The sequence below is a fragment of the Rhinopithecus roxellana genome, chromosome 11, assembly GCF_007565055.1.
Source record: "Rhinopithecus roxellana isolate Shanxi Qingling chromosome 11, ASM756505v1, whole genome shotgun sequence".
In the NCBI taxonomy this organism is placed as follows: domain Eukaryota; kingdom Metazoa; phylum Chordata; class Mammalia; order Primates; family Cercopithecidae; genus Rhinopithecus; species Rhinopithecus roxellana.
In genome coordinates, this window is record NC_044559.1 from 35,244,998 (window position 1) to 35,269,753 (window position 24,756).

At 38.4% G+C, this 24,756-nt stretch overlaps 1 protein-coding gene across 2 annotated transcripts in view; it reads left to right on the forward strand.

The window, feature by feature from the left end:
* Positions 1–24,368, forward strand: part of TDRD1 (tudor domain containing 1) — a 54,225-nt gene extending 29,857 nt beyond the window's left edge. The window contains exons 12-26 of one of the 2 annotated variants that reach the window (XM_010363212.2): positions 2,696–2,863; positions 2,973–3,080; positions 3,973–4,143; positions 5,454–5,696; positions 6,078–6,215; positions 9,340–9,450; positions 10,201–10,371; positions 12,367–12,642; positions 13,185–13,292; positions 14,400–14,516; positions 17,899–18,066; positions 18,909–19,136; positions 19,739–19,785; positions 19,867–19,955; positions 23,204–23,646. In XM_010363212.2, the coding sequence (XP_010361514.1) occupies positions 2,696–2,863; positions 2,973–3,080; positions 3,973–4,143; positions 5,454–5,696; positions 6,078–6,215; positions 9,340–9,450; positions 10,201–10,371; positions 12,367–12,642; positions 13,185–13,292; positions 14,400–14,516; positions 17,899–18,066; positions 18,909–19,136; positions 19,739–19,785; positions 19,867–19,955; positions 23,204–23,225 (2,165 nt within the window). In that variant the 3' untranslated portion in view covers positions 23,226–23,646. Of the gene's footprint in view, positions 1–2,695; positions 2,864–2,972; positions 3,081–3,972; positions 4,144–5,453; positions 5,697–6,077; positions 6,216–9,339; positions 9,451–10,200; positions 10,372–12,366; positions 12,643–13,184; positions 13,293–14,399; positions 14,517–17,898; positions 18,067–18,908; positions 19,137–19,738; positions 19,786–19,866; positions 19,960–23,203 lie in introns of both variants that reach the window. The other variant, XM_030941010.1, reaches the window with a different exon arrangement.
* The last annotated feature ends 388 nt before the right edge of the window (positions 24,369–24,756 follow it).

A 24,756-nucleotide genomic window follows, 5' to 3' on the forward strand; every position in this document is an offset into this window, starting at 1 on the left:
GGGGTTGGACACGATTCTGAAGCCAACATAGAGAATGAAGGCTTGAGACACCTCTGTATTCAGTTTTTTGGATTCAAGTAATGTTGGTGGGTATGGGAGAATCAGATTTGGAAGTCAGAAAAGATGAGATATGGGATATTAAGAGTTCCCTTTAAACCACCTTCTTAAAAATTTAGCTGTGCCTGTGTCACAGAATTAAATCAGCCCTCCTGTCCTGCCCCTTTTTGGCCTAGCCTAGCTGAAAGCCTTTACAACTTGGTCTCTAATGTCAGCGTACGGAGCCAGCAACATCACCATACTTTTGTCCCCTCTCCTCCTACTGTGATCCTAAGCCCAGCTGCACTCAGCCTGGCATTATGATTGTGCACCCTCTTGTGATATTTGTCACACTGTAGCTCTTGTTTGAACATCTTCTGTCTCCTACAAGATTTAGAATATCGGCCAGGCGCGGTGGCTCAAGCCTGTAATCCCAGCACTTTGGGAGGCCGAGACAGGCGGATCACGAGGTCAGGAGATCGAGACCATCCTGGCTAACACGGTGAAACGCCGTCTCTACTAAAATAAATACAAAAAACTAGCCGGGCGAGGTGGCGGGCGCCTGTAGTCCCAGCTACTCGGGAGGCTGAGGCAGGAGAATGGCGTAAACCTGGGAGGTGGAGCTTGCAGTGAGCTGAGATCCGGCCACTGCACTCCAGCCCGGGAGACAGGACGAGACTCCGTCTCAAAAAAAAAAAAAAAAAAAAAAAAGATTTAGAATATCTAGATGCAAAGACTGTGACCTTTTACTTAACTACCTCTCCCCATTGCTGAGTATGGCATCTGACATACATTAGATGCTTAAGATATAATTTTTTTTTTTTTTTTTTTGAGACAGAGTCTCGCTCTGTCACCAGGCTGGAGTGCAGTGCTGGTGATCTCAGCTCACTGCACCCTCTGCCTCCTGGGTTCAAGTGATACTCCTGCTTCAGCCTCCCGAGTCACTGGGACTAGTAGGTGGGAGGTGTGCGCCACCATGCCCAGCTAAATTGTTTGTATTTTTAGTAGAGACGGTGTTTCACCATGTTGGCCAGGATAGTCTCCATCTCCTGACCTCATGATCTGCCCGCCTCGGCCTCCCAGAGTGTTGGGCTTACAGGCATGAGCCATGCCTGGCCAGATACAATTTTTAAAAGCTGGCACAGTGGCTTTCTTCTCTAGTTCCAGCTACTCAGGAGGCTGAGATGGGAGGAGGGCTTGGAGACCAGGAGTTTGAGGCCCCCAGTGTTCTATGATTGTACCTGTTAATAGCCATCGCACACCAGCCTGGGCAACATAGCAAGACCCTGTCTCTTAAACAATAACTCATGGAGGATCTTAGGATGGACCCATGCAGCTGAAACAAACTGTCCAGATCTCCCACTCCACCTATGTACACATGAAGAAACAGAAGCTGACTGGTCCAGTGGGTTACCTTAAGCCCAGAGATGGAGAACCAGAATCTTGCCCCCTTACTCTAGTTTAGTGCTCTTTTCACCATTATGCATACTGTGCTGTGAAACAACAGGACAATGGTTCATTTTCCTTGCTATTAAGTTTTTCTCTTGTCTTCTCCCTTATTTATGTTGTGATTTCTTTTGGAAACATTTTAAGAAATGGTTTTTAATTTGAGCCTATCTCTTACCTTTTACACTTGAGATCATTAAATTTACTTTGGCTACTGTTTTGAGTCAATTATCCATTTCAGTGGGATTTCTAACATCAAGAATCCATTGTAATACATTCTGCGAGGTCATTCCTAGATAGCAAATTCCCTCCACTTTTTGTGGGGTATCCCAGCCTCCCCTTGGTCTTCAGAGTCAACCTGTAGGTTAATGGTGAGAACCATTTCCTTTAATTAGTCTATAATCTAGATGATTATTTTCTCGTATTTCTGTGTTTAAAACAATGAAGTCAACCTTAGTTTTATGTGAATGGTATCTTATCCTGTAGTTCCTTAAAGCAGTAGTGGTTTTTGTCTTCCAGGATTCTGATTTGTTGTCATAATGTCTCTAAATCTTGATGCTAAAAATACATTGCTTGAATAGTTGGAATTTTATAAACCATGTACTTTTTTCATTTCTGTGAGTTTTCTCTTCTGAGTTATTCTTCATTGTGCTTTTGAAGCCTTTCCTTCTTAAACTCTTAGGTTAGCCCGAATTATTTTTCTCTTGACTTGTTACTTACGTTGCTTGTATCTTTTTTGAACTGTTGAATGCATTTTAAATTTCTGACAATTTTATCCTAATAAATTGTTCCCTATAGGGTTTATCATGTTCACTTTAGAGTGAGTAGGTCCTAATCTAATCTGATGTGTTTCTACTTGAGTATAATGAGAGGATATCTATTCCAAATTACATTTTCTTGAACTCTTTTAGGGACTATAAAGAGTGTATTATAGAGCATTTTAATTAGATCTGAACTTGTCTTTTATAAGTCGCTGATTTTCTTTCTTGGACCAGTCTAGCTTTTGGTGGCATTGAAGACTGCACTTACAAACATTTATTGTTGGGAAGAAGAAACACCATGACCTCTCAGACTGCCATCTTCCAGGAACCCTGCAGTCATGGTCATACTCTTTTTAAAATGATTAAAGCGCGCATAATTTTTTTTTTTTTTTTTTTTTTTTTTACTTTGGATGAAAATAAAATGCCTTACTTTTCCGTTTTCTTCTGATAAGGTGATCCTGAAGATGTTGGAAAAATGACAACTGAAAACAAAATTGTCATAGACAAAAGTGACCTAATCCCGAAAGTGTTAACTTTTAATGTGGGTGATAAGTTTTGTGGTGTGGTTGCCCACATTCAAACACCAGAAGACTTCTTTTGTCAACAACTGCAAAGTGGCCGTAAGTCAGTTTTCTTGATTTGCTCTATCAAGCTAAAGTACTTCGAGAGATGACATGTAGAAATAATGTATAGATGTGTGTTTCTTTAAAATGTCATCTTTATCTTCAGGAAAGCTTGCTGAACTTCAGGCATCGCTTAGCAAGTACTGTGGTCAGTTGCCTCCACGCTCTGATTTTTATCCAGCCATTGGTGATATATGTTGTGCTCAGTTCTCAGGTAAGGAAAGAGTATTACTGATTTTTAAAATTCATTTTTATTTTTTACTTACAATTGAGTAAAAACTGTTGAAACAGAGAGTCTTTGGTTTGCACTGATGGCTGGACTTAAAGTTTCAATATTAGAGTGAAACAATCATGTTTTTAAATAGATCAAATTAAACTGGTTGAAAGGAGTGTGGTCTGACCTAGGTAAGGGCAGAGGGTCTGTGTGTGTCAAGGAGGTGGAGAAATAAAGGAGGTGTTTTGGATAATTTTGTCAGCCTTTCGGTTTTTGGGGACTGGTGAAGATAATTCTGTTTAAGTTAATAGGTGGATGTGGAGCCTCCCAGGTTCATATCTTCACCGGTTTTATTGAAATAGCAAGAGGGCCCGGAAGTGTGGAGCTGTCATGGTGCAGCCTTTGGACGGCACATGTCCTGCCTTGTGATAACCAGGTTCTGTTACTGTCTGCCGAAGGGAGGCCCAGTGGCCTCATGGAAGGGGAGATGCAGTAATCCTTCAGTAAACTCATTACTTGGTTAGTGGGTTGACCCATATTTGCCAGGTGTTTTAAAACTAGTCTTGCTATTGAATGCTTCATCTATTGAGACCTTGTGATTCACATGATCAGGATATGTTCTCTGTCCTAATGAGCTAACTCTACTGGAGAGACAAGGCATGTAAACTAATAATGACAGCATAAGACATAATTACTGTAGTAAGCTATTAATAAAGGTTACGTCTTAGGAATTGAAGGCTTCTGATAAGCAAAATTAGTAAACATTGTTCTATAAGCTTGATATCTATCAAAGAAAAATCTATAAATGACCATCTCTAATTTGAGGAGGAAAGGTTTTTGTTTACATCTGCAGTGGAAAAATCATTTGAGATTGAGTCTCTCCCTTTTTCAGAGGATGATCAGTGGTACCGTGCCTCCGTTCTGGCTTACGCTTCTGAAGAATCTGTACTGGTCGGATATGTAGATTATGGAAACTTTGAAATCCTTAGTTTGATGAGACTTTGTCCCATAATCCCAAAGTTGTTGGAATTGCCAATGCAAGCTATAAAGTGTGTGCTAGCAGGTATGAAATTTTTATAGCCTCCATATTCTTTAAAAATTCTAAAGATGAAGAAACATGAAAACATGAAGAGATAAATAGGGAAAAGCTGCCTCTCAAAACAACATGATCAGATGCTTAGAAGTTACTGTATATGTCATTTATCCCACTAGGATCAGAGATTTCGTTCCATGTCAGTCAGTTGGTTTCATTCAAACATACCATAATTTAGAAAGAATATCCTATCTCAGAAGGGTATTATAATTACATCTGCAGCGTATCCAAGATCTTTTCCTTAGGCTATGTTGCAAAATGTAGTTATATCCCAAAATACTTCCTTAGGCTATATTCCCACAAGTGGAACAAGTCAGTAATCTCCTTCTTTTCATGTTTGTAATACGTGTTGTACATTTTCTTCCAGAAGGGGTTGACCTAGTTTACATTGCCAACAAAAAAGTATGAGAGAGTCCATTCTCGTACACATTGGTGCAGCAAAGGGATGCTTCCATATTATTTCATCCTGGCCAATTTTGATAAGCTAAAGGTGAAATCATTTCAATTCACCTTATTACCAGTGAGGCTAAACTTTTTTTTTGTAAGTTGCTTGGCCCTTGCGTTTCATAAACTGACTGAAGCATAACTGTTGGATTGCTGATTTGTAAGTGCCCTTTCAGTGTTGAGTTGTAAGTGCCACCAATGTTTCATATGTTTATAAGGGACCAGTACTTCTTCAGAGATGGTTTCGTACTTTTGTTTATGGCTTTCTTTATTTTATTGGGCTATAATTTACCTACCTACCATAGTGTTCACTTTAGGTGTTAACTATACAATTCAGTAATTCTCAGTAAATTTACTGAGTTGTACAAACATCACCATAATCTGATTTAGAACATTTCCATCAACCCGGTATGGTCTCTCGTGCCTATTTATGGTTAGTCCTTGCTCTGCAGGTAATAACTAATCTACTTTCTGGCTCTGTAGATTTGTGTTTCTGGACATTGTATATCAATGGAATTAACGTGGTTTTTGTTTTACATATTGTAGAAGCTTTTTACAAGCTTTTTCTTTTTTTCTTGATAGAGATGTGAGTCTGGCCATGTTGCACAGGCTGATCTCAAATCTGCCTTGGCCTCCCAGAGTGCTGGAATGAGCCATTGCACACCAGCAGTCTTTTTCTTTGTTAATTCTGTGTTCATTTTTATGTTCCTTTTAAGTGACACGTTTCCTTTCCAGTGTTTGCCATAGGTTTCTTAAGTTTAACGTGGGGCAGTTAGGAGCTAAATTTCTAAGTGCTTTAAGAATAATTGTAACATTCATTCAAAATTCTTTGTTAGGAGTGAAGCCATCATTAGAAATTTGGACTCCAGAAGCTATTTGTCTCATGAAAAATCTTGTACAGAACAAAATAATCACAGTGGAAGTGGTGGACAAGTTGGAAAACAGTTCCCTGGTGGAGCTTATTGATAAATCCGAGACGCCTCATGTCAGTGTTAGCAGAGTTCTCATAGATGCAGGCTTGGCTGTGGGAGAACAGAGGATGGTGACAGATAAACCCAGTGACATGAAAGAAGCCATTGGTAAGTCAGATGTTTACTGGATAATGCCTGTTCTGGAGTTCAGACGGTTCTGTAAATAAGTAGTTTTTTGTACTTACAAAAAGAATTTATGTTGAAAGCCTTTCATCTTTTTAAATCAAGCATTCATCTAAGTACCTGTAAGAATGTTTGAAAAATAAAATTTTGTGAGTTTTATAGGTTGTCAGCAGCTGATGATCAGAAATGTAAATCTGAAATCACTTAGATAATTAATTGTAAGACTGACTTTAAGGTTAATATTCCTATAAAGTCACTTAAAAAGTCAGTGGAAATTCAGTTCTTCAAAAGCGAATTCCCCAGCCACCCCAACCTTGCTACATCCCTCCTCCACTATGTCCATTTAATGTTTAATTATTTTCACAGTTCCCTTGGGTGTGGAAGGAAAAGTAGATCCATTGGAGTGGACATGGGTTGAGCTTGCTGTTGACCAAACAGTAGATGTTGCGGTCTGTATGATATATAGTCCTGGAGAATTTTATTGCCATGTGCTTAAAGAGGATGGTAAGTTGACCCTTGTCATTTGTTTCTTTTTACAAATACATTGGCATAGATAATAACTTCACAGGAGTTTGTTACTGAGTGATAAAAGTACCTCTTTCCAAGAAGGGCCAAGTGGGTATTTGTATTTCCAAGAAAGATTTGGTTATACGTAGTTAGCTTTTGTTCTCTTTTAAGCCACTATTTCTGTTTTCAACAATGCCTCTTTATATTTAAACCAGTTTACATGTCATAGAGTATCTCCTAAATTCATTTACAGAAATTAATTCGGCCTAGTATAGTGGCTCACTCCTATAATCCCAACACTGGGAGGCTGAGGCAAGAGGATGACGAGGCCAAGAACTCAAGGGTGCAGTGAGCCTTGATCATACCAGTGCACTCCAGCCTGGGCAGCAGGGCTAGACCCTGTCTCTGGAAAACAAACAAAAAAACAAATTTAACTTGTATTGAAGTATTAATGTAACATATAGATACACGTGTATATAGGAGTACAACATAATGAATTATCACAATCTCCGCACACTTGTATAACCAGCCTCTAAATCAAGCAATAAAACATTGCCAGTATCTCAGAAGTTTCCCTCCTATCCCCTCCCATCATTACCTCTCCTTTCTTTTTTTTTGAGATGGAGTCTCGCTCTGTTGCCCAGGCCTGAGTGCAGTGCCGCAGTCTCGGCTCACTGCAACCTCCGCCTCCCAGGTTCAAGTAATTCTCCTGCCTCAGCCTCCTGAGTAGCTGGGACTATAGGAGCGTTCCACCACGCCCAGCTATTTTTTTTTCTTTTGTATTTTTGGCAGAGACAGGGTTTCACCGTGAGCCAGGATGGTCTCGATCTCCTGACCTCGTGATCCGCCTGCCTCAGCCTCCCAAAGTGCTGGGATTACAGGCGTGAACCACCGTGCCCAGCCACCTCCTCTCGCTTTCCCAAAAGTAAACATCCTGCTTTCTAATAGCGTAGATGAGTTCTTCCTGGTTTTGAACTTTCTAGAAATGGAATTACACACTATGTGAGCCTCTGTGCCTTACTGCTGGCTCTTCCACTGTGAGATTGTTACATGTATCTGTACCTTGTTTTTCCTTGCTGCATAGTGTTCCATTGTATGTTACATGTTATCTGTATCTTATTTTTCCTTGCTTTGTCAAATAAGGACATTGAACTAGATAACTAAGGCCCTATCTGACCCCATAGTTGTGAGATTTGTCATTTCTTCATTCAGAATCATCTGGTGGGTAGGCCACCATTCCATATAGGATAAAATTTACAATTTTGAAGTTCCTTTTTATTTTTGTAGGTGATTATACTAACATCATCTAAAAATTCTAAAGATGAAGGAAACATGAAAACATGTTTCAAAAGTTACAAAAGTGTATATAGTGGAAAGTAAGTTTCCTGGTTCCTTTTCTCAATTTTCCAAATATTTTTTTCAGAGATACTCTATACATATGCTTGTATGAGTACATATAATCCTTTTCTATATCTATAAATAGTATAAAATGGTAAGTTTTGCATTTTTTCTTCCACTACATTTTGGATATCGGTTCACATACTGTTTTCTCTAGTCTCTTTTTAAATAAGTTTTTATTCTGGAATAATTTTAGGTTTACAGAAAATCACAAAGATGGTACATAGAGTTCTTGTATGCCCCTCACCCAGCTTCTCCTGTAGTTAGCAGGTGATCGTGACACATTGGTTGCAACAAAGAGACCAACAGTGGTATATTGCTATTAACTGAACTCCAAACTTTATTTGGTTTTTGCTAGATTTTCCACTAGTGTCCTTTTTCTGTTCAGGAGCCACTCTGTGATACCACATTGCTGTTTAGTCTCACTTCTTTTTCATGGCTACATGGTATTCCACTGTGTGGGTTTATCCTAATTTAATTAACCTAAGTTAACATCTAGTTGCTCCACATCCTCACAAACATTGTGTGTTTTCTTTTTTGTTTGAGCCATTCTGGTGAGCATCATTGATCTTAACTTTTCCAAATATTGGTTTTTCTTTGTTAAATAAGGACATTAAACTAGATAATAAGGACATTAAACTAGAGATAGGGTGCTTTCTCACCCCATAGTTGTGAGATTTAACCTAAGTGTGGATAAATACTATTTGGTGTGGATAAATACACACTACTAAGTGTGGATAAATACAGAATTAGTGGTTTCCAAGCTTTTATTACTAAAACAAATCCTTGTACTGTTATTTTTACTTTAGGAGTAGATCCCTGGGACAAGTTGCTGAAATTGTAACTAGAGTATTAAGTCAAAGGAATATGTGTGTTTGTGCTTTTGGGAGCTAGTGTTCTTCAGAGGCCAGGCAAACAATCCCCTAGCAGCAGAGTGTATCATTGTCTATAGCGTGTCCTTAAACTTTATTTAGGCTAATCTGAAAGGCGAAACTTCTGAAACATTAGAATTTATTTTCCATTTTAGTAAGTGAGCCTTTGTTACATACTGAAAAGGCATTTGCTTTTCTTTTACTACTACTAAGTGATTCAGATCCCTTCCGCATTCAGAAGCTCTCCGTGGTCTGCATTTTTCAGGTACAGCTCCGATGTCACTCTCCAGTGGCCACTTTTCCACTTCTGTGCTTCGCTAGCCTGCTGCCCACTTTTCGGTTGCCTAATTTCATAATTCTGTCCTTTGTCTGAGAGCCATGTCTTCCTTCTGGAAATACCCTCTCCTTCAAATGTGGTGTACTTCGAATTTCTTTATGAAACCTCCAGCATGCAGAGCTCGTGAGCTCTGACTTCTTACACATTACCTGTGCCATCCATTTAGTGATTAAAGTCACTTTCAGGACAGCTTTTATGTAGCATCTGTATGGGCTTGTATGCTGTTTTCTTATCTCTGCAAAGTTCATACTTGAGTGTACTGATAATCACGCTCTAATTGTTTCTTTTTGCCCAGTAAATCGTTGGTGTTGGGTTTATTGAGAGTATTAACTAAGTAACTTATTTGCCCAATGGTTTTTTAATAAGGAAAAGCATTGGGTAGACTTAATAGTAGTTTGGGGTGGTACCTGTGATTTTTATGATCAAGACATTTTCTGACTTTAAAGGAAAATCTATGTTGTTTATTTTTTAATTTGTTCTTAATTTTTTAATCCTATATGTATTTTATTTTCAGCTTTAAAGAAGCTGAATGATTTGAACAAGTCATTAGCAGAACATTGCCAGCAGAAGTTACCTAATGGTTTCAAGGCAGAGATAGGACAACCTTGTTGTGCTTTTTTTGCAGGTAAGTTGCAGTTGATGTAATCTTGACTTTTAGAACCTTACATTTCTTAACATTCAACTCTTATTTTTATAAGTGCACATTTTCTTAATGTTTAAGCAAATATTTTTTCATGGCCAAGACTAAATGAATGCTTACGATGGCATGTGTTTTTCCTTCTCTTTGTAACAAGGACCCTCCAAGTGATGCTTTGTTGCCTAAACTTCATTAAACATTATTTTAATGCTTTTTTTTCCAGAATTTCTGGTAATATTAAGTTAGCTCATAGAAGAGCTGTTCATGGCAGGGTGTTTCCTGTCACTCTAAGTGTTTACAGTATTTTGAAAATCTATTTGAGACATCTTCATTACAATAATTTTTTTTACTATTTAGTACTTATTTTACCACATAACAAGTAAAATAATCTGAGCCATTAGTGCTAAGAGTATTACACATCTCCAAAACTGACAAGTATATTCAAGTCTTACCTTCACCTTCACATTCTGTTTATTGGATAGGTTATGAATGAAATCTTTAATTCATATCAAATGTAAAAGTATGGTACTACACATTTTGGAGATAGTCTAAAAATAGATTTTGAGACTTTTTTCATTCTAGAGATTTTGGAATTTTGAAAAATGAAAGGCATGATTTGGGGAAATAAGCAAATTTATTACCTGCTTTTAGACAAAGGGTGGCTTTTTTTCAAGATATGTATTTCAAGTGCCAATAGAAAGGAAATGTTCCATGTCACAAACTGTGTGTTAAACCTAGGTGATGGTAATTGGTATCGTGCTTTAGTCAAGGAAATCTTACCAAATGGAAATGTTAAAGTATATTTTGTGGATTATGGAAACATTGAAGAAGTTACTGCAGATGAACTCCGAATGATATCGTCAACATTTTTAAACCTCCCCTTTCAGGGGATACGGTGCCGGTTAGCAGGTATGGTATACCATAAGAAATTTTCTCAACTACTTTCTAATACTTGCGGCTTATAATGTAAGTGTTAATATCTAAAATATTAATATTTTGTGTGAGTTAGAAGATCCTGCTTCATATTACAAAACTTAGAAATTTATTTACAATATTGGCCAAAACGTCCAGTGTTGTCAGAGTAGGGAAGCCGCTGCTTTACTGACCGTGGGAATAAAAACTCCTTGATCCTCTGGAAGGCATTGGCAGGATTCCTTAAGAACCTCCAGTGTTCATACCTTCTGATTTAGTAACTTTCCTCCTAGTAATTTTTCCCGGAGAAATCCGGGAATTGCACAGAGTAGGTTACCAAAAAAATTATTACGCTGCTGTTAATAATGACAAAATAACATAAATAGGCAATAATAGCGGATTGGGTAAATGATCCATAAAATGAATAATGACAGTACTTATTTCGTAGGGTTTTTGGCAGGATTAAATGAAGGCTTAGGGACAGGGTCTGGCACCCAAAGTTCTGCATGTTTAACTGTCTATTGCACAGTCATTATGGATGATGTTAAATATGTGTTACTGATATGAAGAATTGTTCATGATTTAAGTGAAGAAAACAGGTTATAAAAGAGTGTTGTGATGAAGACAACAGACTTCAGAGCCAACTGCTGCTTGCTGTCTGTGAGATGTTTAGACAAATTATTTAAACTTGCTGTGCTTCTGTTTCCTTATCTGAAAGTTATTCCTACCTTACTCAACGAGTTGTTAAGAGAAAAATATAAAGCACTTAACAGGGCTTGGCATTATACCTATAGTAGCAGTTATTATAAAAACTTTAGAATAGATTATATGAGAGAATATGTGTATATGTGCATGTGTGTATTTTGGACATCTGCACATAAAAAGTGTGGGTGGTTGGATTCCAAAATGTGAACAGTGGTAAAGTCAGGCAGCACAGATGGATTTATTTCTTCTGCTAGTCTGTTTCTATTTATTTTACAATATGTTTCAGATTGTTGGTTTTTTTTTTTTTTTTTCTTTCTTTTGTGATGAGGTTTCACTCTTCTTGCCCAGGCTGGAGTGCAATGGCGCAATCTCGACTCACTGCAACCTCTGCCTCCCGGGTTCAAGCGGTTCTCCTCCGTCATCAGCCTCCTGAGTAGCTGGGATTACAGGCATATGCCACCACGCCTGACTAATTTTTTGTATTTTTAGTAGAGACGGGGTTTCTCCATGTTGGTCAGGCTGGTCTTGAAATCCTGACCTCAGATGATCCGCCTGCCTCCACCTCCCAAAGTGCTGGGATTATAGGCATGAGCCACTGTGCCCAGCCCAGATTATTGTTCTTAATTACTATATTTTATTCCAGCGCTGCTTAAATTATGGCCTCCAAACCAGCAACATCAACATGGGAACTTGTTAATAACTGCAGATTCTCAGCCCCCACCCTAGACCAGACCTACCAAAATTAGAGACTCTGGGTAGGGCCCCACAGTCTGTGTTTTAACAAGGTCTCTAGGTGGTTGAGATACATGTTCAAGTTTGAAAATTGCTGCTAAGAAAACAAGGGTGTAAGCCAAAGTTATCCAAGAAAAATAATTTTTGCTTACATAATGAAAAACATTTTGATGTTACTAGAAAGCTGTCCACAAAAGTGGCAGTATATCAGCTGACATCTTCTACCAGCATAATGGTTAACTCATGATTTTATACATAACAGAACATGATGGTGAATTCTAAAACAGTACTCCTTTTTCTGTTGGAAAATGCCAGGTAAAGATATGTTAGCAGAGAAAGTAAGGAAAGATTCTGAGCCTCCTAAAAACCCTAGGGTGTATTAGTAAATGCATTATCCGCATGCAAGATGTAGGTGTGTAATTGAATATTGAAGATACTCAGGTTTGCTGACCTGAAAGCAAACTTGGCAAAGACCTGGTCCTGGGTACGGGTACTACTAAAGCAAAACTGAAGCTTGTGCATAGGATTCTTTTTACTGCTGTCCTTATTTTCCAGATATACAGTCTAGAAACAAACATTGGTCTGAAGAAGCCATAACAAGATTCCAGATGTGTGTTGCTGGGGTAAAATTGCAAGCCAGAGTGGTTGAAGTCACTGAAAATGGGACAGGAGTTGAACTCACTGATCTTTCCACTTGTTATCCCAGAATAATCAGTGATGTTCTGATTGATGAACATCTGGTTTTAAAATCTGCTTCACCACATAAAGATTTACCAAATGACAGACTTGTTAATAAACATGAACTTCAAGTTCATGTACAGGGACTTCAAGGTAACATTTTAAAACCATATTATTTGTTTAAATTTGTTATTCTTTGCTCTCAGAGACTATGAAAATTTTTCTATCATAAATGACAATTTTCCTGTAGAGATAGGCTTTACAGACATAGATTAGTAGGTTAATATTAATTGTATTATTGAAAGATAATTATTGAACAAACATTCCTTTCAATGTAATTATCAGATAAACATGTATTATACAGAGATAATCTCCCTTAGAAGCTTGAGTAAATTGTAAGAATTATATTAAATATTTGACAGAGATGGAAATATAGAGAAATACACTACAGGAATGTAATAGTTCAAGGATTTCATTGTAGACTGAACTTTTTTGTACTGCCCACACAATCCCTCAAATGGAATAGATTGTTTTGTGAAAATACAGATTTTTATTTTGGGGATTTGGAAATGTTGATAATCAATTGATGAACAAATGATTGAATTAAATATGTTACTGAGGAAAACAATAGTACATTTTTTTTTTTATTCCATGTGTGACACCTGTGTTTTGTATGCTTCCAGCTACCGCTTCAGCTGAGCAATGGAAGACGATAGAATTGCCAGTTAATAAAACTGTGCAAGCAAATGTATTAGAAATCATAAGCCCAAACTTGTTTTATGCTCTACCAAACGGGATGCCAGGTAAGAAACCAAAATTTGAGAAATATTTATGCTCATCTTTTAAACTGTAAAATGGAAGTGCCAGTCTTGAATTCCTTAGGAAATGAAGGGGAGAAGAGGCTCACTGTTTTAAGGAAGAACTGATCATAACACTTAAGGCCAATTTAGTTACGAAACACGAGTGGGAACATGAAGGGAAGCCCTACTACAGGCAGCACCTGCCTGCCCAGTAGCCTGGTCTACAGCTTTTTATAACAAAAGTGTCCTTAATTACTGTATAATTTCTTGTTTAAAAACACGTTATCTATGTTGAATCATATTTAGTGCTTTAGATATATCGAAAGACTTTGTAATCCGTTCGTAATCATAGCTTTACTACACCTTAGAGACTTAGATGTTTCATACTAGAACGAATCTTGAAGAAAAGTTGCATATAAAAATTTATTTTTAATTTTCTTTTGTTCTTTCGTGGAAGTTACAATTAAGGAATCTCTTAAATGTATATGACTTTATCCTTGTAGTATCTGAAGATGAGTTAGTGCAAGTTGAGTGCTTTTTAGAATAATTTGCAGGCACTTTTAAAGCTGAAAATAATGAACCTTTTGTTTCAAATTTTCAAAGGTAGAACTGTGGTAATGCCAATAACTGCTCTTAAATTTATCTCTAATACTACAAAATGATCTTTATTCTGTGACTAAAAAGCAGGAGCTTAGGGTTATTTGATTCTGACAACATGTGGTATGATGAATTGGAAATGCTATTGAGGATAATTTTATTAAGTATAGCACTCACTGTGAAAAGTACACTAAACAATTGTAAAAATACAACTTTGTAAGTTTTCACAGAGTGAGCAAACCAGTATAACCACCCTGATCAAGCAGTTGATCCACTGGAGGCTTCCTCTCTGCCCCCTCCCAGTATTGATTGCATACCTTCTGCAAATGGCAACCAATAGTGGGTATATTTATTTTCAAATATAATGTATATTTTATATACATGTATATATTTTCAGTATGCATATTTTAATACACAGGGTTTTTTGATTGATTAGACTTGCCATTCTTTTGTATACTGTTAATAGTAGCATTGGAAATTTTCTTCACAAAAGATTGCTTTTGTATATTTTAGAAAATCAGGAAAAGCTGTGCATATTGACAGCTGAATTATTAGAATACTGCAATGCTCCGAAAAGTCGACCACCCTATAGACCAAGAATTGGAGATGCATGCTGTGCCAAATACACAAGTAAGGTTGTTTTAGGGAAAATATTAGAGGAAAGGTATTTAGTCTGTTTTCTTTTACATGATACTATGTAGATTTTGGTATTTTAGCTGCATATTTCATTTGGTTTAGGGAGAGAAATTAAGGAAGGCAGTGTTGTGGATTTAATTCATATATTGGTCATTCAGCTTTTTGATTCTATATAGATTATTTTTAGGCAAGGATATAGGTAGATTTCTACAAATCTGTCAGTACTTACAGATAACCAGCTCGAGATAATCACACTATTCTAATGGATCAGTCATATTACATTTATTTATGGAGGGGTTGCAAAGAATTCATAGGGTTCCATATGTGAATGTACTAAAAAAGGATGAAATGCCTCGGAGTCAGGCTCATTGATAAGGGTATACTTTGATCCTTCTCCATTTTAATATCTCTTTTTAACAAATTTCCTATGCTAATATAAATAACACTTGGATTTGCTTCTGGGATCAAGGTTAAGTGGGAGCGGAGCCAGGTTACAGTGCTGCTTCATGGTCTGCACTCAGGTCCAATTGGCAGGCCTGTTACTGGGGGTCATGGATAAGCATGGCTCCTGCCAGTCCCTGGGCAGAGGTGGCTAGTGGCAGGATGGCTGGTGGCAGGATGGCAGCCACATGGGCCAAGAGCTGAGATCACTTGGGGACAGGGCTGCTTCCAGTCAGTAGCTAGGAACAGGGTCTTGAAAGTCTGCATTGGGGCATGGGCCTGCCTTCTCAAAGAGCCTTCCTCAATCTTGGGCTCCAATGGCATTTTAGAACCCCCATCTGGATCCCAAACCTCTCACAAAGGCATTTTTGTGGTTAGATGGGCATCAAATTGCTTTTGTTTGGGGGGCACAAGTTAGGGACCTTCAAATTTCATGGTCTTGCAGATATCACGCATAGTTTTGTTTTTCTTTTGTATGAGAACTGGATCTACACTTTCCCTTTCTTCCCAGGATAAATCATAATTTTTGGTTCTGTAAGTATTCTGCCTTACTTCGTTAGGACTGCATGAGCACTGTTCACAGCTGAGCTGTGTAGTGTATTACAGTTACATTCTCTTTTGCCACTTTTGTTGTTAGTGTTCTATAGACTTTCACTAATTATTTCTAGTGCTCTGCATTAGTGCAAATTCCCGCAAAGAACACGATATGTACTTTATCAACTATTACTATATTGGAGGCATCTTCAGCCTTCCAGTCTGCTTCTGCACAGGCTGCTTGTCCTCCAGACCTGAGCTGTTATCCTGGGTTTTTCTTCACCATGCTGAGATCGTTTCAGCCCTGACCCCCTTACTTCCTGGATGGTGCTTCTGCCCCCTACACCGTGTTAGCTAGATTTCTTCCTCCCTCTTCCCACTTTGTTTTTTGGATCCCTGGCTTCCCTTTTGATTTACTCCAGTATTTGGGTGGATCCTGTCCTCCAGAAGCTGAGAAAAGGTGCATGTAACACAAATTTTCTGTTACCTCCCATGTTTGAAAAAGTCTTTAGCCTAATGTTGATAGGTTGCCTGGATACAGAATTCTAGATTGGAAATGGTTTTTCCCTTACAGTTTTGAAGGCACTGCTTTTATTGTGTTTTAGCTGTTGGTGTTTCTGGTCAAAAGATTAATGTTATTCTGGATTCCACAAACTTCGTATGTTTTTTCCCCCTTTCTGGAACAGTTAGTGTTCTCTTCACCTGTTGTGAAATTTATGATATGACCTTAGAATGGTGTTTCTTTTTCTACTATTTTGCTGGGCACTCAGTGGGTGGACCCCTTAAGTCTGGAAATTCATGAGTTTCAGTTTGAGAAACTTTCCTGAATTAATGCTTTTAGTTCCTTTTGTTTTCTGTTCATTTAGGAGCTCCAAGTCTTCTAATGCTTAATTTGGACTCTTCTGCTAAATGTCCTCTTCTCTCTTTCATCTTTTTTGTTTTTAAAGAGATTTCCTCAATTTCGCCTTCCAACTTTTTAAATTTAGGTTTTCATTTCCAGCACATTTTTAATTTCAATAGCTTTTTTTTTTTTTTTTTTTTTTTTTGGTTTTTCATGTGTATGTGTTTTAATACTACCCTGTTCTTTCAAGGGTGGAATGTCATTTCTCCAAGGATATTACTGTCAGTCTTCTAATGTTCATTGTCATCTTCCTCCTTTGCCTTGGTTTCCCTAAGGTCCTGTTTTGTTTTGGTCTCCTCTTAGAGGCTTTCTGCAAATCTCTGGTGATCCTGTGCTGTTCCTGTATTTAAGATGGGGCACTGAGAAGTTACTGGGAAGTTGCTTTGAGAGTGGGCAGGGGCTTATCCACTGATGGCCTTCACTGTGGGTGATCTGGCTCTGCCATTTGACTGCAGGCTCCCAGTGTTGCCATCTTGATGGGCTGTCACATGGGCTGGTTGCCTCCTGCCTGGAGTGCACAGCTTGCCCGCCAGTGTTAAACTCTCCCTGGTCTGCTCTGCCTCACGCTCTCCAGTCCATGGCCTCTGTAGTTCATTGTCTCTGGAGAGGAAACCTCCAGTCTTCTGCCCTCAAGTAGAAGCATCATTAAAACATGGGAATGTAAAGCTCACCATTCTCTTTAGCAACTTAAAAATAGGTGTTATATGTAAATAAGTGTATGAATCAAAGCCTGTTCAGATGTCTTTGCAAGTAACTCTGCTTCCTTGGCCAATCTTCATTTCCAACTCCATCTTAACTCCTAATGTTGAATGAGTAACACCAATCGTTGAGACTTTAGGGATTGGGGATTTGTGATGCGAGCTGGGATGCTTCTTGGCTTCCCCATTGCCAACTTTGGTTGAGCTACCATGGCTCTATTAAATCATTTTCATTCAGGCATCTGCTTTCCAGCTTCCAATATTCTGTGGTCTTTTCTCTTGTTCTCTATTCTTGTGGTTTTACACATTTAAAAAAAAAAAAAATCCTGTTAGGGATTGGGCGCAGTGGCTCACGCCTGTAATCCCAACACTTTGGGAGGCTGAGGCAGTAGGATAGCTTGAGTTCAGGAGTTCAAGACCAGCCTGGGCAGCATGGCAAGACCCTATCTCTACCAAGAATAAAAAATTAGCTGGGCATGGTGGTGTATACCTGTAGTCCCAGCTACTCGATAAGCTGAGGTGAGAGGATCACTTGAGCCTGGGAGGTGGAGGTTACAGCGAGCCAAGATTGTGTCACTGCACTCCAGCCTGGGCTACAAAGCCAGACCCTATCTCAAAAAGAAAAAAAATTGTTACATTTTTCATAGGAGTGTAGAGGTAAATGCTTATATTTAATTTGAAGTCTAACCAGAAATTTTGGCATGGATTTTTAAGTGAAGTAAATATAACTATGAATAACCATCTTAAAGTAGGAGGAGTCACTGACTATAAGTTCTTACCTGAGATTTCATTCTATTTTCAGGTGATGATTTTTGGTATCGTGCAGTTGTTCTGGGGACATCAGACACTGATGTGGAAGTGCTCTATGCAGACTATGGAAACATTGAAACCGTGCCTCTTTGCAGAGTGCAACCAATCACCTCTAGCCACCTGGCACTTCCTTTCCAAATTATTAGATGTTCACTTGAAGGTAGACAGCTAAGTCACTTTCCAATTTAGGTGTCTGGGGTTTGTTTCTTTTTTTTTCCTCTTTGTGTTTCCTAGCTCTAAGTCTGAATCAAATGGATATTTCCAGTAACTGCCTTAATGTTTTTAAATATTAAGAATTTTCAAATCAGTTTCATATTATTTATTCTTTATCGAATTCTCATAAAAACTGTACTCAATCAGTCTTTGTTTTATAGATTAATTTCAGAGGGCCAGGGTTCAGAGATTCGGTTTTGGCCCTGGTTGCTAAGCTAGTAAGTGGCAGGGCCAGGATGTGAAACAGGGTGTCTGACCTCTCATTTGGGGTCTTTCTGCTTTGTCACATCTCTTTAGGGACTAAAGGCATTCAGATGACACCATTTTTGGCTACCTTATGCATAATAAATCTTCATATATTCAGCTTCTTAGTTGAAATTTGAATAAGTGAACAAAAATACTTAAAGTAGCTTTTTACTGTCGCTCCTGATGTCCTTATGCAGAGGACTTGCAGATAATACCATACCAGTTGCTTCATGGTCCTCTTAGGTTTTGACTCAGAGTTGGAAAATTATCTTTGTTGTTTGTTTCTCCTGTTGAAATATATGAAGGACAGATGTGTCTGTTTCGTGCCCTCTAGTCCAAGATTAGTGCTTGATGCCTTGTTAGGGGATCAATAAATATGTATTGAATAAATTTGCCTTTGGTAATGCAACAGCAGTAGTACATCAAAGCATACCTAAATCCAGCTGAAGTCCAGTAAGCCTTTTGCTTATTATTATTAGATAATTTATCCAAATTATATCTTTTTAAAAGGGACTAAAAGACTATAATATCCATTTTTTCCAGGGTTAATGGAATTGAATGGAAGCTCTTCTCAATTAATAATAATGCTGTTAAAAAATTTCATGTTGAATCAGAATGTAATGCTTTCTGTGAAAGGAATTACAAAGAATGTCCATACAGTGTCAGTTGAGAAATGTTCTGAGAATGGGACTGTCGATGTAGCTGATAAGCTGGTGACGTTTGGTCTGGCAAAAAACATCACACCTCAAGGGCAGAGTGCTTTAAATAGAGGTATTCTTTTCAAGTGTTATTAATAACGGATGTTAAGTGTGAGGAATAAGAGATAATCAGTTTAGTTGACTTGACCTTTTCTCACTCCCTGTGCCATACTGTCTCCTCCTCCTCCACAAATCCAGTGGTGGGATTCTGATTCCCATGGCTGCCTGAGAGGACCGCCTTGATGGAGGCAGTCCTCCGAGTCCAGATAGTCCTTAGATCAGACTTGTCAGCACTGCTGTGGGAATTGACACCAAGGGCTTTGAAAATGCCAGGCATTCTGCATGTCCTTATTTCCAATTTACTTTTATCCTGATCAAAAGGAGAAGTCATAGTTTTGAGATTCCATCTTCTTGGTGCTTCATAAGATGTATGTTTGACAGACCTGGCCTCAACCAAAAAGAGATGATAGACAGCCGAAACCTTGGAGACATGGGTTGTTAATGTGGTCAAATTCAGACCACGGTAGTGGATCGTCTCAGAGCCCAAATGGATCCATCCAGGTCTCTGTAGTCGGAACCCATGTGCAAGGGGGAGAGCTATCTGTATGTTTAGACTCCCAAGTTTCTTCTTTACATTATATGTTACCTAATGGCTTATTTTTCTTGTGCTTTTAGAAAAGATGTATAGCATGAGGTGCTGCTGCACAGAGTTACAGAAACAAGTAGGTAACATTTCCTTTAAGTGAAATTATACTCTTAACGTTTTTAGAAATTAAATCATACGGTTTCTTTTTCACCCACAGGTTGAAAAACATGAACATATTCTTCTTTTCCTCTTAAACAATTCAACAAATCAAAATAACTTTATTGAAATGAAAAAACTGTTAAAAAAGTAAGTTAAATTGTATGTTTTCGCCTCTTTTATGATCACCAACAGGACATCTTCAGGCATATTGTCAGGATAGAGCTCACGGAGTGAAACCTATTGTAAGGCTGTACTTTTGTGATTTAATGACCTGAGGTTTGGTCATAATGCTTCTGCTGTTTTTATAGGTTTATCTGATCGTTTTCCTTTGCCACTGCTAACAGAACTGAACCCCCAGGGGTATTCCAGTTGTGATAGCCTTTCCTTACTGTTGTTGGATTTGAAGAATGCCTATGTTACTGATACGTGGAGGGACTTGTAAAACTTGTTGTGACATAAAGCTTAGCCTCAGATCTTTTGTCTAGATTTGAAATTAACTCAGCTCTCACTTGTGCACATTGCTGTAAATATGTTTAGCACTTTTTGTGAGGGGTATCTGAAGGGCCAGGAACAGAAAGTGGGCTGCACTGAGGGTATTTTTTATTTCAAAACAAAACATACTGCCTGCTTTTGGCTGTGGTGATTCTAGTGTCTGAAGAACATACTGGTGAGTTTTAAACCAGTGTTCCTTCCCCTCCACCCCCTTTTTTTAAATGTCTGGGATCCTTCGTTGTAAGATGGCTCTCAGAAATACATTTTTGGTTAAGAGCCAGTTAGAACTTGTGATCAGGGCTGGGGGTGGTGGCTCACGCCTGTAATCCCAGCACTTTGGGAGGCTGAGGCAGGCAGATTACCTGAGCCCAGGAGTTCGAAGCCAGCCTGGCCAACATGGCAAAACACTGTCTCTACTTAAAATACAAAATTAGCTGGGCGTGGTGGTACACACCTGTTATCGTAGCTACTTGGGAGGCTGAGACAGGAGAATCACTTGAATCCAGGAGGTGGAGGTTGCAATGAGCCAAGACTGTGCTACTATACTCCAGGCTGGGTGACAGAGTAAGACTTTGTCTCAAAAAAAAAAAAAAAAAAAACAACCAAAAGCAACTTCTAATCTCAGAATAAAGTTGTCCTCCTCACCACGTTGAGTTGTTGTAGTTCCAGCCAAAAACAAAGGAACTTTTGTTGGTTAACAAGTTTATGTTAGACTGGAAAGAGTTCGAGAGGTGGCTGTATTACTCTTCATGAATCTTTTATGGGTGTAGTGACTCAGGAACCAACTGTGTTAAAACATATCTTTCATGTGGTAATAGACGGTTTCTTTGTTTTTTAAGAAAGGTCAACTGAATTATAAGCTAAATGTAATTAATACAAGATGAACTATCTTGATTCTTAAGTTTCCTTTTACGCATTTTGGGTTATTACAACTTTCAATCCTTTCTAATACATTGTCTTAATACTGTTTTGTGTGTTTGAGCTTAAAATCTTTTAATCTTTTTTTTTGGAGATGGAGTCTTGCTCTGTTACCCTCTGTCACCCAGGCTGGAGTGCAATGGTGTGATCTCGGCTCACTGCAACCCCTGCCTCCCAGGTTCATGCCATTCTCCCACCTCAGTCTCCCGAGTAGGTAGGACTACAGGTGCACGCTGCCACGCCTGGCTAATCTTAAACTTAATGGTGATTTTAATTTCATAGATTAAGGAACATGCAATGACATGGATTTCTGGAATTTAGTCCTAGTACCAAGTCATTATATGTAGTTGTTTTTTTTTTTTTTCTTAGACGAAGTCTTGCTGTCACACAGGCTGAGAGTGCAGTGGTGCGATCTCGGCTCACTGCAACCTCTGCCTCCCAGGTTCACGCCATTCTCCTGCCTCAGCCTCCTTAGTAGCTGGGACTACAGGTGCCCACCACCACGCCCAGCTAATTTTTTTGTATTTTTAGTAGAGAAGTAGAGACGGGGTTTCACGGTGTTAGCCAGGATGGTCTCGATCTCCTGACCTCGTGATCCACCAGTCTTGGCCTCCCAAATTGCTGGGATTACAGGCGTGAGCCACTGTGCCCGGCCACCAAGTCGTTACATTTTTAACCAAGTTGGTTGGCCTGTAGGTTCTTCTTATGTGTGTGATAGGCCTTTTTCCTAAGGATATTGAAAGTGCTTACACATACAACTTAAAGTAAAAGTTCATTGTTTCTCGATAGATTTAAGATAGGGCTTAGTAGCTTTCAAAAGAAAATTTGATATAAAGCATAGTAGTTGAACTGGATTTTCCCTTACTGTGGGAATAAATAGGTAATTTTATTTACATTTGAATACAGTGTAATACCTTGTTTTGGGTAGTGCATATTTACAAAGCACTTTTACATCTACTCACATACTTAATCTTCACAATACCCTTGAAAAGAAAGTAGGACTCATTTTACAGTTAAGGAAGCTGAGGCTCAGAGAGGGTTATAAGACTGTACAAAATCACACACAGGCTGAAACTAGGTCTTACGACTCAAAACAGTTCTCTCAACTTCCCTTAGCTGCTACATGTACAGTATCCTTTTAGATCAGATCAGTTCCATAGGGCATGAAACTAGAGGGTTATATTATTAGGAAAAAACAATGTACAAGGTTGCTTAAGCATTACTTCATTGTGGTGAAAATAGAGCTGAATATTTACTCCTTTAAATTATTTGACGTAGAATGGGTGTAAATATGTATTTTGGCCAGGCATGGTGGCTCAGGCCTGTAATCCCAGCACTTTGGGAGGCTGAGGTGGGCAGATCGAATGAGGCCGAGGAGTTTGAGACCAGCCTGGCCCATATGGTGAAACTTCATCTCTACCAAAAAAAATACAGAATTAGCCAGGTAAGGTGGCACACACCTGTAGTCCCAGCTACTGGGGAGGCTGAGGCAGGAGAATTGCTTGAACCCAGGAGCCAAGATGGTGCCACTGCACTCCAGCTTGGGCAACAGAATGAGACCCTGTATAAAAAAAATAAAGACAAACACATGTATTTCATCATCTCTCTGGAGAGATTTAATTGTTAATTTGTTAATTTAATTGTAAAATTGCTAAAACAGAAGTGCGGTGGTGATAAGAACATAAAATCCTCTAATCTGTTGCTCAAGTGATGTTTCAACACACAAGTTAGTGTCAGATACCTTTTATTTATAAAGAGAGCGCGAACAACTGTATGTTATATTTGTGAAGAGGAGTATAAACAGCTATACTTAGCGTATATTATTCTATGTTATTGTGGTGGTTAATTTTCTTAACTGACAGGTCTGACAAATGCATAATTTCAGTTAAAAGTGAATATTTGGTTTGCTTGTATTTGAAATTAAAGGCCATAGCAATTGAGTTTTTGTATAAGGCATAATGATAGTTGATTTTTTTGTTTTTCAGAAACAGCCTCTCTTGGAGGTAAACCCTTATGAGACAGGAAACAGCAAAGGCTAGCTTTAGGAGATAAAGTACAGCACCTGGTTTTTTTCTTTATGGGAACCTTTTTTTGTCCTCTTTCTCTGTAATGACCTTCTATACCTCTGTTTTTGCTGCCTGCCATTCTCCTATTAGGTTGGTGGTTTTTATTTTCCTCCCACCAAATAAGTATTACATAAAAAATTCATACCAAATCTATGAGAATACTGGCAAGGAATACATAGTGGCTTTCTACTATATATGTAACTTTATTACTTAAAGATACTGAAGGAAGGGCCAGGTGTGGTGGCTCACACCCAGCACTTTGGGAGGCTGAGGTGGGAGGATCCCTTGAGGCCAGGAGTTGAAGGTTACAGTGAACTATGATAGCGCCACTGCACTCCAGCCTGGGCGACAGATTTTGTCTTTAAAAAAAGAAAAAATAAGTAGTTAGTGGATATGAGTTTTATTTTCTGTCCATTTGAAATATTTTGCAATATTCCCTGCATTCTCTGTCCTCTGCCTCTTCCACATAATGTCCTTTGCTTTCATGTTTTGTTACCCTCTCTTTTCCTGTTGACTCGGAGGTCATCAATTTCTTTCTCTCCGTCCTTAATTGGGTTACTTTTCTTTCGGCCTTTGGGCACAGAGTCTGACCTCTGGACCACTCTAACTGGAGAGGGAACTTTATGTTCCTTCTACTGCTGTGTCCACACAGTTAGAAATCTGTAGCTAGTTAGATTTTTGTTGTTGTAGATAGAATTTACTGTTTCTGAAACCCAAATACATTTATCAGTTTAAGGTTTAAAAAAAAAAGTATATATTTTTCCTGAAGCATATAAAATAATCTCAAATTCTCCTAAACCACACATATGCAGAATTATGGGCCGGCTGACTTTCCTGCCAACCCCAAAGTTTGAATTTTTTCGTGATTTAACCCTCAGACTATGAAACCTAAGATGTTTCTCACCAACTCATAGCAAATACTTAAAAGACACTTTTTTTTTTTTTTTGCTTTTACTGGCAATGTATGTTGTCTAATCTGTTAAATGGAATATTTCCTCATGTAAAAAGTTGTTAAAACACTGATGTGCTTCTGTTAGATAAAAGTTCACGCTGCTTTGCCCAATAAAATTATTTCACTTCCCAACCAGCTTTCTCTTGTTTTCTTATTGCAGGCATTTTTGCCAATTTCCTTTTCTTTCTTGTACATACTGGGAGAGTTAGAGGCTTAATGTGTTCATACCGTCTGCTTTATTGTAACCACGGAGGTAGTGCAAGAATATGCAATCACACAATTGCCATTTTTAAAGTCAAGGAACACAGAAAAATCAGGAGTCAACATTTGTCTTCAGATTGTAACATTTTATCCTATGGTGCTAGACATTTGAATAGGAACTGTTTTAATTAAATGGAATTTAATATTATTTGCTGATTCAGCTAATTTGCCTTGTTCTCCAAAACAGACTAATATCTATAGCACTAGCCTCACAAATAGAGATATGGGTTAAATGTCTCTTGGATTAATTAGACGTAGT